The following is a 12,302-nucleotide window of genomic DNA, read 5'->3' on the forward strand; positions in this document are numbered from 1 at the left end:
TTTTCATATAGTGAAGTTTAAGCTTTATGTGTTATTTATTCAGGTATACATCATTTGAATGATATTCACTTACGCTATGTTTGACATATTAGCTTAAAAGTTAGTTGTTAGCTGAAAAGTTAATTGTTAGCTTAAAAGCTAACAGGTAACTGAAAAGCTAGAGGATAAAAAAAATAGCGTTTGGTAAAAACTAGCTAATAAGCTAACTGAAATATATAAAATGACATAAAAAGACATTTACGATAATGGGTTTTTTTATAATTAATTAAGGGTATATTTTTTTTTAAAAAAAAAAGCTAGTCTAAGTAGTTTTTTAAAAAGTTAGCTTATAAGTTGGCATTTATGTTACTTTTTGTCTTGTCAAACATGACATCTTATAAAAAAACTCGAAATATAAGTTATTTGTGACGTGTCAAACATGACAGCCTTAGTTTTTATCAAACATGTTAGGTAGATTAAATTGTGTACGTTGGAGATGGTGGTTGTCATACAGGAGCCGGTGGTCGGTTATGTTTATTTTTTTTTTTCAAATTAACTAAATAATCGTGTACATCTACCTTAAAATATTCAGAAAGTTCAAAGGAATACAAGCCAAAGACGCACTACTCTTAATTATTCGAAATCGTATACATTTTAGATTACACAAAGCATATAATCCAATTTGCAAATGTATTCGATTTCTATTTCAAAAATAATAAGCAATAAAGAAAATGAATGGTAAACTAGTGTGATTAAGTTATTAATAAATAGATATTTGACTTACCAGGGATGAGCAGAGCAAAACGATTGCCAAAAAAAAAAACGCTCACAAACAGAGGTTTATTGCGTTGTATTCTTGACAGGAGTGAGCTAAATAGCAGTGAAGACCTTGCACACTCCATTTGCACTCGATGACGAATATTATGATCAACTAACGAAAAGGAAGTTGTTTCTGTTTTAAAATGGTCATTTGCAATTTGCAATAATCAAAAGAAGGCTAATTTTAAGATGCCTATTTGCAATGAGATGCTGTGCATTTGAAGCTAATTTCAAGATAAGCATTTGTAATAAGATGGTGATTGGTGATGATATCAGTTGGGACGTTTCTCTTTTTTTCATGTTGCCTCAATGAGATTCATAGGAGCTCTCCTACACGTACACCCAATCAAGGTCAGCAAGAAATCGACCACCACCAGGTCATCTGCGGCTACAGCCACTGCTGCTTCTCCTTTCTCCTTTCATCGAGAAAACGGACCTGATTCAAGGAACAAGGAAGAGATTGGGTTTTTTTTGCTAAAAGTGTACATGTGGCATGGTGTACCGGTTGTTCAAGGTTAAACAGACTAAGGTGCTGTTTGTTTTTCTTGAAAAACCTCTTCAAAGCTCTTATTGCTGCGGGGCGCAGCACACGCGCAACACTTTTAGTCCCGCAGCAGTTTGTTTTTCGGAAGTCTTCGGGGCTTAAAACCTCTGCCCGTGTGCTTCTTGGGGAAGCACTTGTTGTATCTCTTCCCACCCCTTCAAACCTAAAATCCGACCCCAAAAAAACATACAACCGCTATTTTTCTTCCAGCAATCGAAACCCATCGCGCATCGTCTCTGCCCATCGATCTCCACCTCGCCGTCGCCCCACCTTGCCGTCGCCACAGCTCGCCGGCGCCTCCTTCTTCCTTCTTCGTCTGGCAGTCCAACGATTCCTCACAGTTACGTTTTTTTTTTCCTGTTTCTATCGATTCCTCATGAAATTGGCATTTGGATTCGTTTGAAATCATAAATTGGTGTTGATTTCTTTTATTTCTGCATATATGTTGCTGAATCATCCATAAATTTCGGCTCCTTCTTCCTTCTTCCTCCAGAAATTGTTTTCTTGTTTTTTTTTCTTTGTTGAAGATGATGTTGTTGAATCAGAAATTGTTGTTGATTTTGTTTTTTTGATGCAAGTTTATTGCTGAATTGTTATTGAAATCAGTTTTTTTTCCTGATTGGATGCTTGTTATGTTGATTTCTTGGATCCAAGTGTGAAATCTATTGAAGTTCTTGCTGATGGAGCTGTCCAGGTTTTTTTGGACAATTTTACCCTTGCTGATATCGATTGAAGTTCTTGCTGAATGGATCTTGGAATAGAATCTGCTATTCAAACCTTGTTTGGACAATTTTACCCTTGTTGGCATCCCTCAGGTGAATGCTCAATGTTGGAGGATTTTGTGGGTGGTGGGGTTGGATGGGGGTTGAAGAAAAAGAAGAAGCAGTTTCCTGGTGAAGAAGATGGAAAATTGTGCATTTGTGATATGAAGTTGAGGTTACTGCCTATACATGTTACATAGTGTAATGGAAAAAAAAAACAAGTTTGAATGATTAGATGTGTAGTTAGAGTGTTAGGAGATTTATTTATAAAAACAACCATTCAAATGTTGTTGGGATTTGATTAGGATTCAAGGTTATAGAGTTGTGAAATTTTAAAAAGTTTGGAAATTGGAGCAGTCTGCAGCCATTTTCGGTTTATTAAATAAGTTTATTTTAATTTTTTAATGTCTGCTGCAGTCTGCAGATGTTAACAAAAACAAACACGCTTCTTATTACGGTCTGCAGACGTTTGGTCCACCTCTTCTGCCGCAGAGGTTTGCAGAGGTGGTCCGCAGACTTTATGAATTTCTGCTTCAGAAAAACAAACAACACCTTTGTAGGGCTAAAGTGTCATTTCCCTAGATTATACAACGCAAATAATCTAATTCGCAAATGTATTTGATTTCTATTTCAAAAATAATAAACAATAAAGAATATGAATGGTAAACAAATGTGACCAAGTTACAAATAAATAGATGTTTGACTTACAAGGGATGAACAAAAGGATTGTAAGAGACGTAACACGTAGTTTATGCATATGTTTAATTCAAATTATTTATTGTATCATCATCTTAAAGATAAACGAGTGATATATATATATATATATATATATATATATATATATATATATATATATATATATATAAAGTAATGATAATTACAGACCTTGTATATTGTGTTTTCAAGCATGCATGTGGAAGAGAAACCACAACCTTCATATCTTGTTCAAACGTTCACAACAAAAGTAATCAATCACAAAGTTACACTCAAGGCATTTGAAGATCAGTTGGTATTGTAATCCCTGACCACATATACTACATTGGCCATCCAACACAATACCTTGAGCAAAGGAGAGAGGGTGTGGGTGACTATAGTGTTAAGAATGCCTCCAAACTTTATATTCACGAAATAGTAAGTGTTTTTCCAGGAGTACCAAACACAGGTTTGTGTCTCGCACCGAAGTATTAACGGAGCACAAGCACTATGTACAGACAAAGCACAATCTTGACAGTGATAGAAAGATGCATGAGGATCCAAATCCTCCTCGCAAATTTCACAAAAGTATTCACTCTTGTGATTCTCAATCGGGAGGTAACTTAGGTGCATGGGATGCTTCTTGTCATACTTGTGCCTGATTATCTCGGGTAATAACAAAGCACATTCAGGATGCATAAAACTATTACATGTGTTGCAACGGAATGAAAGTCGACTTCCATAATGATTTTTAAGACACATATGACAAGAAGTATCTTTTTCTTCTATTTGGACTATTAAAAGAAGGTGATTCTGATTCAAGTGAGCTTCATGTGTGATTTCTCTAGGTATAAGCCCACAGGTAACATCAACATAGTATTCACATTTGACACAACAATATGCAAATCCATTACAAACCAGACCACAAACATCACAAAGGAACACACCGAAAAAGTGAGGAAGGACGTGTGAATACATGAGATGGAGGGTGTGTTGTGGGTGGCCTGGGTGGTTTTCTATTATTGGGGGGAGTCGAGTGCACCACTCATGGAGAGCAAAGTTATTGCAACCCCCATGAATCTGAATCTGAATCTGATCATCATTAGCATTAGCATTAACATTAGCACACGTGTAAAAAGGCATGGTGGACATGATTGGTCTGAGACATCCATTACATAGCAGTTGGGTCTTTTTCATTGGGTCATGACACTTTAAAAGCCAAGAGGAGGAGGAAGAGGAGGTTTGCCCATTGATTATAAGTGTCTGATCAACTAGAATCAAAGGGTGTTGATGACTTTCGTGTTTTAGGTAATCTACCTTATGATGATCAGTAGTGCTTTGTTGGAAAAACATGTGTTTTGGTAGGCTGTAAGTTTCATCAAGGAATGGGAGATGAAGAAGACGAGGATAGTCAACATCTTTGTAATCTTTGATGGTTTTGGCAAGTCCTGACAAATTGGGAAATAGCTACTATATATCAAAATAATAATATATAATTATGGAAAGCAAAGCAATTGTAAATATAAAATTAATTTACCAGCATAAGGCGGCATTCTTACGCAATCCAGATGGGCATAGTACAAACATTTATCACATTTGTAAGTCCAAAGATCCTCCGTACTTGAAAACCCTTCATTGCATAATCTGCATCTGGGCCAATGTTTAGCTTGTTGATCTATCAAGGGGAACGAATATGAAATGGTGAGGAGATGGGTATGATAAAAATCACCATACGTTCTCTCTTGGATTAGCAATTTTTCTGGTAGGAAAGCGCAATCACTGTGTATGGTGAAGCCAGCACAAATGGTACACTGATAGAACATCCCTTTATGTTCTTTCCCACAAGCACTACAGAGGCATAAAATGGGCTTAGAGATAGCACATATTAGCAGGTGTGGGTGGCAGGGATGATGGATGATATTTTTTCCTACTTCCACGGCACACTTGAGATCAATGGAGAAATCACATTTACCACATTGGTAAAACAATTCTCCAAGCTTTTGATCTCTCTTACAAATATTGCATATTCGATTATATGAATATGATGTCTGGTAAAGAGTATGATGTGGGTGTGATGGGTGGTCTAACCTTGACGGGAGATCACCACAGAATTTGTGAAGTGAGAAATGGCATGATGATGAACATTTGTAGTAGTACCTGTGGTACATATGGATTTCTTCCCCACACATCCCGCATATGACACCTCCAAACCCCTCTTTTTTGGTAATCGGATCATCATTGTCTCCTTCTTCATCATCTTCATCTTCATATTGTAGCTGCAAATCAATGAGCTTTAGTGGATGGCGGTGTTTAGGTACTTCAAGTACTGCCTCCATGATAATTAGTATATTTCTCTCTTTACGATAATGATCATGTTAGACTACCCAATCCCTATCTTATTTATAGCAAAGAAAGAGCATATATGTGTGCCAAATTCACGAAACCAAGCAGGCTTCTTTTTTTTTTCTTTCTTATTTACACTTGTTTGTCTTTTGCTATTTTGTTATTCATTTTTCCTTTTTCAAAAGAAGAAATCACTCAAGTTTTTTCCACTGTGGTTTGTCATACTAATTTAATTTGCTTTAAGAAATTACCCACCATGTTTCCTCATTTGTCCCTCATAATATTGAATTTCAGGTAATGATTTCATAAACGAAATTACATAATTTACAATGTATCGATTAATTAACTGTAACGTTGACATGTTTTCTCAAAGTCTTGATTATTCTTAGATTTGGTTTTATGTTTTGTTCTTTGAAGGTTAATAATTAAGGAATAAACATAATTACAACAAGCAAAAGCATAGCATAATTCTTTTCCTTTTTCTTTATCTTTAGTGTCCCCTCTCTAATAAGTAAGGAATAAGTTAAATCCCAATTTTGTTTTATGAATTGGCCAGTATATAGGTTAGAGTAGATAGCACAATTGGTGGAGTTGAATGTTGAAAGATCTCATATGGAGCCTTTTTCTTCCTCTGATCCGTAAACAAATTATGTAGGAAGTTGAATAAATCAAATTACAAATGAAGCAAGCAGAAAAAGTATAAAATACAATTTCAAAGTACTAGTATATATAGTACATACATACTTATAGTAATTGCAAAGCAAACCATTCAAATTTTGGTTTTTATAGAAAACATACACTAAACATTCAAATGTAATCCCTACGGTACACCATTTGCAATCAATAATCAAGATTATTATGATTAACTAAAGAAAAGGAAGTTGTTTCTTTTTTAATATGGCCATTTGCAATAATCGTATGAAAGCTAATTTTAAGATGACCAATTTGCAATGAGTTACATTATATGCATTCAAAGCTAATTTCAAGATAAACATTTGTAATCGGATACCATACACACCTTGCATGTTCTTTAATCTTGTTCAATTCCTTGGAATCTTGGATAGATCCGATCCCCGTATTGGTGGACAGAGAAGGAAAAGGAATGCATCTGGTTCTCCCGCCAAGTACATATATACACACTCAAGAAAAGAAAAGAAGAGAAAAGGAATAAACTATTTCGGTTTAAACTAAAATAAGTTTGGGTAGTGTACTACTATACAGGTAAACCAATGAAAAGGAAGATGCTAAGAGGGTGTTTGGATAGGGAAAAAAAGAGGGTGTTTATAGCTTATTGCTTATCCCTACCGCTATAAGCTAAGTTTAAGTGTTTGGATAGGAAACACTAAAAATCAGCTTATTATGGTGGGGATAAGCTAAATAAGCTAATTTTAATAAGCACCCCTCTTGCTTATAGCTTATTGTTTATTTCTAATCTAAACACTTTTACAAAAGTTGTTTTCTCTCACCGCTATAAGCTAAGAAGCTATAAGCTAATTTATCCAAACACCCTCTAAAACCTAACCTTGATTCTTCTTGAGTGGCTTCAATTCAATTTTGACTTCTGTTCAAGGATTCAAGCTCGACGCTCTGTACTAATCGAACCTTGGGCTTCAATTTCAAGCTTCATGGATTGGATTTTCAGGTCCAGTTTTTTTTTTTTTTTTTGGGCTGAAGGTAGGAGTTAATTTTCTAGGGTTTACATTTTACGGATTGCGAAACTCAAAAACTATGGGGTAAACCGAAATCGAAAAATCAAATCGAGCCGAATGATGTTTGGGTTAATTGGTTTGGTTAATCGAAATAAAAATATACTCATATTTGGTTTGGTTTGGTTTGGTTTTCTTTTTATCAAGGGAAATTGAGTAAATAACCAATATAAATGTTTATATCGACAAAAATAACGCTCTTTTTATTTTTGGCAAAAATGATCAACGTGTCTGTAACATAGTATTTCGGAGTTGAGTTATCTGGCCCGGTCCACACATTCTTTATCGGGTTTCGGGTTCCGAACTGAATGTCTACTACATATGTCATTCCGGAATGTATGTCTAAATATCTTCATATGTCGGAAAAACGGACAAAGGACAAATAGCATCCGATTTCGATGAGTCTAAAATTTTACTAGTTACCTGTTCATTACTTGTACTTGTTTAATTTTTACTTTTAACTGAAAAAGTATAGTCTGGAATCCGAAGAACATGTCGAAATGTGAAGAAGAGCTCTGAAATGTAGTATTAAATTTCTAATTGAGTTTTACCTTTTAATTTGTTGCAAGAGGATCTCACATCCGAGCTACATGGAGGGAGTGACGGAGCTACATGGGGGAGGTGGGGGTACTACAACATCCCAAAAAAAATGTTGTATATATGTAAAAAAGTTATTTGTAAACATGCTATATGTTATTGTATCCTCAGCTAAACGATTGTACCATGTTTTTCATGTTCGAATAGGATAACTACATAAAATATATCGTTTACGATTACTACAACAAAGGTAGAGAGAGTTTTTTATGGAATGACATATGTCAAAAATAAGTTGCGAATATCATGAATGATCAAGTTTTAAACGATTGTTTAGTCACTTTTATTGAGAAACATGTGTTTCTACAAGTTCTTGATGATAATATCATTGATCAATTTCAAAACAATTGTAACTTTTGCTTAAATAATATTTTTTTCGATTTACGACTTTAAATGTTAAGAAACGCTTTGCACTTACTATTTTCAATCTTGACAATTGTAACACCCGGAATTTTGAGGAACAATTTTGGAATGAATCACCTTTTGAGGATTCGACACGGCGTGTTGGAGGCACCAACACAGCGTGTCCAAATATGAGGAAACGCGGATTTTATCAAGGACAACACAGCGTGTTGCATCCTGGAAGACGGCATGTTGATGGCTAGTAATGAAACCCTAGTTTTCCGGGTTTTGCTCCCAATTTAAAGGAAACTGGAGGTTATGGTTTGTTCACCCTCAGCCCCCATTAGCCCCTCAAACCCTAAGAGAAACCCTAATCATATTTCCCTCCCATTTTGAAGCTAGTTTGGTGTTTTTGAGGAGGAATGTGGAAGAATGAAGTAAAGATCTAGCAAGCAAGTCTCATCCTTCAGTTTGGCACTCTTCTGGACCTTTGTAAGTGCCCAATATCCGATTTTTATCATTCAAAGTTGCTAGATCTTGAGTTTTGTCCCTTTTTCTTCTTGTTCTTGGATGTTGGAATGGGTAGATCTCATAAAGTTTGCAACTTTATGAATCTCCGGGTCAAGGTGACCTAGTAGTGTCTTGGATCTGGTCTTTAATCAAGTTTTGAAGCCATGCATAGAGATTAGGTCATAAATCCTCATTTTGACCTAATATGGGTGAAAGACATACATTGGGTTGAGGTTGTACTGCTTCATGTTGTAGCCAACAAACCTTGGAGCATTCCAGATAGGAGCTGAGAGTCGAGTAGGGCATGCCAGACTCATACTGAGAGCTCAGGTGCATTCCAGATACGAGCTGAGGACCGGGTGGTATGCCAGACTATTAATGAGGGCTTGAGGGTAATAGAGCATTCCAGATATGAGTTGAAGGCCGGGTAGGGCATGCCAGACTCATAATGAGGGCTCAGTAGCATTCCAGATACGAGCTGAGGACCGGTTGGTATGCCAAACTCGTACGGAGGGCTAAACATTTTTATTCTAATCTGATGACCGATCGGACTAGGAAGCAAGCCAGACATAAGTTGTGGGCCCTGAGGGCAAGCCAGACTTATGTCGTGGGCTTAGGAGCAAGCCAGATATGAGTTAAGGGCCTGATAGGCAAGCCAAACTCATATTATGGGCTCATGGGGTAATCCGGTCTTTTAGTTGCGGACCCAATACATGTTGTTATTTGAATATGTTATTTATTCGTGTGTTGGTATTTTGGAGGAACTCACTAAGCTTCGTGCTTACATTTTTGGTTTATGGTTTCAGGTACTTCAGTGGACCGTGGCAAGGCGGAGGCGTGACCGTACACATCCTTGGTTTCAAATAATTTGATCTTGGGAGTCTCTGATTTTAAATAATGTTTTGGAAACAATGATTTTGTAACCATCTTTATTAGTACATGGGTTGTTAAAGTTTAAATTTCTTGAAATTTTTGGGATGTTACAACAATCGTATCAAAATTCCTGACTCCTCCATTGGTCATATCCTATAGTGTTTGATCATCTCACTCATGACATAATTATGGTGATTCAAGTTGCCAGAGGTGGATCCTCTTAAGGGACAGGGTTATTAATACTCGAAATATATATGTAAAGATGTAGTTATTTTTTCAGCAACTTTTTGGCCACCCAGCTTATTAAATATCTCTATACATATAAATGTAAAAATTACATAAATTACTAATTAATTTAAAAAAAAAACAAGAACATCAGTGTTTTTTAATTATTTGATTAGGAGAATAAATTAGAAAGTATTTAAGGAGTTAACAAAAAACAGGAGTTTAATAAGGTGATCACCACTTCAACAAAGATTGCAAATGACATTATTTCTCAATCATTTTTGTGGCTTAAATACAAGAGTTCTGAAATGAGTGGTAGTTGGTTTGATTGGTCCATCTCACCTTTTATTTTCTGTTAATCTCCATTGTATCTATCTATGTACATTGTCCACGTTTTTTCTTAGCAACTTGCTAAGCGTGTGACTTTCTTTATAATATTTGTCGTTTCCAAAAAACAAAAAACTAGAAAATCACGGAATGAATCAAAACCACTCCTGGTAAATTTAGGATACTAATTTATTTTGGAAACTAAGAAAACTATAAATTATTCTAATATACAAAAAAAAATTCAAAAAAAAAATACAAAGCCTAAACTAAAGAAGAATGAATCACCGCTGTCGGAATTCTCACTCCATCAAAACTCCTAACCAGACCGGCGTACCTCTATGGTAGACCGGCGTACCTCTATGGTATGTGCGCTTTCTGTCTCTTATCCAGCCGTTTGACGATCTGCAACTCCGACCAACGATTTCCATGGCTAAGGTGCTCTCTGCCTCTCATCTCGATCGGACTAGTAACTTGTAAGGTTTTTTTTTCGTTCACTTTCTTTCTCTTTCTCCCACTCTCACTAGAATATCATGCAATGTTGTGATATGATACTGGGAAAAAACTTGAAAGCATATGGAGTTGTAAAGTATTTAAAAGACTGTAAAAACAGCTTTTTTTATTTATTGTTTTCCTAGCAATTCTTCTTTTATTAAACAAATGAATTTAAATTTTTAATGTATACCCTAGGAACGTTAAGTAGGATTGTAGGGATAGAGGATAATTTCTTAAAAATATATATTTTTACTGTTAGTTTTTATATAATTATTAATTGCCAGTTAACTTTGTTATGTGTTAATTGTCATTAAGGTACAATTTTAATATTTGTAAAATGATTTTAATGAAGTCTAAATAATTAGTTGTTTGCAAAAATTCAATTTAACTTTGCTATTTTTGTTACTTGTCTTCTGATTCAAAATTGTGGTGTAACGTGTATCATCCTCTGTTCCGGTCATGAAATAGATGAAATAAATCAAAAAATGGATTTTTGTTCAAGAATGAAATCTTGTTGAAACTGTCCATATCTGGTTCATCCTTCGGAACCATATCACATCCCGAATCTGATGAAATAGGATGAATTAAGACGGTATTTTGTAAATACGTAATTATCTTGAATAGATTAACCATTTCTTTATTTTCCGATCGCCTGAGAAAAGAAAGATCTTGTTGTTTCTTCAACAATTTCTGATCTCTAGTAGACCTCTCAGTAGGATTCGAACCCATATGAAATTTTGACCATCTGTCAGAGAAAAAAAGAATGAACGGATCTCGTAGGATTCCCAAGAGATTCTTCGATTTCTTCTGGAAGCAGATGATTAATCATCTGCTTCTCACGTTCCGTGAATAGCAGGGACATTGAGGAATATCCAGAATGGCATTTCGGGATTCAGTTTGATTCTATCTTTGTTCCTTGCATTTGAAGAAAAGAAGGATCCTAAAGAATCGATCTTTCTTTTAGTTGTTGAATCTCTCTTTGATTGATCAATGTGTGATATTCCGAATCCCCATTACTAATGGATTCAAAATGATGTCTGGATTGATCTGAAGATCCTTTCAATTGGCTATAATCCCTTACTTGAACGAAACCAGATCTTGTGGAATCATATTGAATATTTGATGATACATTCTATACCTTGCAAAAAAACTGATCCTTGTTTACCAACCACTGTGACAACCCGAAATTTCTATGTTGTACAGTCTTTCAAATTCAATCACAGTCAGACTCGTTTCTGCTATCTTTTAGCATTGTTCAGGGTCTGTTTGAGTGTTCTAAGCCTAGTACATTCAAAGTACGGGTTTAAGGATGAGTTAACTTAAGTTCATCATATAGAGCATTCGGGCCAAACACTCCATTTAGAGGAGTGTATGGCTGCACACATATGTACAGCCGTACACAAGAGTGTACAACCGTACACATGGGTGTACGGCCGAACACCCAAGTGTGGCCGTGAACCCAAACATATATATATATATATATATATATATATATATATATATATATATATATATATATATGTGTGTGTGTGTGTGTGTGTGTGTGTGTTTTTCCTTCATTTCGTCACACTTTTCACACTTTCACCTCAAGAAAATCCAATTCTCTCTCAAAGTTCATCAAAGTTCATCAAGGTTCATCAAGGTTTACACCTTAATCTTCAAAGATGTAAGTGTTCCTTCCATTGAATTGTTGATACATGGCTTTATCTAGTAAAGATCCATGTTTTCATCCATGAAATCTTCTCTTTTGATTAGATCTTCATCCATTTCACCAAGAACACACACTTGTTCTTGAGCCTTGAACTCCTTAAAAGCCTTCAAAAGTGTGAGTATCTCTTCCATTTGCTAGCTAGGCTTCTTAAACACATGAATTCTGGCCTTAAAACATCATCTAGTGCATGAACACAAAGAGTGTACGGTCGTACACCCTTCATATGGCCGTACACCCCTTGTTTAGTGCATATTTAGACCTTCAACTTATGTTATATCCCAACATTAGATCATGGACACTTAGAAGAAGCTAGTTAAGGGCCATAATCACTCATTTTTGCATGAGTGTACGGTCGTACACTCCATGGCCGTACACATCATGGA

At 35.6% G+C, this 12,302-nt stretch overlaps 1 protein-coding gene across 2 annotated transcripts; it reads right to left on the reverse strand.

The window, feature by feature from the left end:
* Window positions 1-2,990: 2,990 nt before the first annotated feature.
* LOC145132952 (uncharacterized) lies at window positions 2,991-5,171 on the reverse strand. Of its 2 annotated transcripts, XM_079067905.1 has the most exons (3): window positions 4,885-5,171; window positions 4,334-4,644; window positions 2,991-4,244 (listed from the first exon to the last, which is right to left on the reverse strand). In XM_079067905.1, the coding sequence occupies exons 1-3, from the start codon at window positions 5,130-5,132 to the stop codon at window positions 3,106-3,108; spliced, it is 1,698 nt and encodes a 565-aa protein (XP_078924031.1). In that variant the 5' UTR covers window positions 5,133-5,171; the 3' UTR covers window positions 2,991-3,105. The 2 variants fall into 2 exon arrangements, with proteins under 2 accessions (XP_078924031.1, XP_078924030.1); XM_079067904.1 differs by having other exon boundaries at window positions 4,334-5,171.
* Window positions 5,172-12,302: the final 7,131 nt, after the last annotated feature.

The sequence above is a fragment of the Lactuca virosa genome, chromosome 8 (genome assembly GCF_052849685.1).
Source record: "Lactuca virosa cultivar CGN04683 chromosome 8, Lactuca_virosa_CGN04683_v6, whole genome shotgun sequence".
In the NCBI taxonomy this organism is placed as follows: domain Eukaryota; kingdom Viridiplantae; phylum Streptophyta; class Magnoliopsida; order Asterales; family Asteraceae; genus Lactuca; species Lactuca virosa.

What these genes read in the sequence shown, in the direction of transcription:
- LOC145132952 (XM_079067904.1), bottom strand. Translation starts at nt 5,132, where the DNA reads ATGGAGGCAGTACTTGAAGTACCTAAACACCGCCATCCACTAAAGCTC. An exon ending in AAGAATGCCGCCTTATGCTG is followed by an intron (nt 4,245 to 4,333) that starts GTAAATTAATTT and finishes CCAATTTGTCAG; the next exon opens with GACTTGCCAAAACCATCAAA.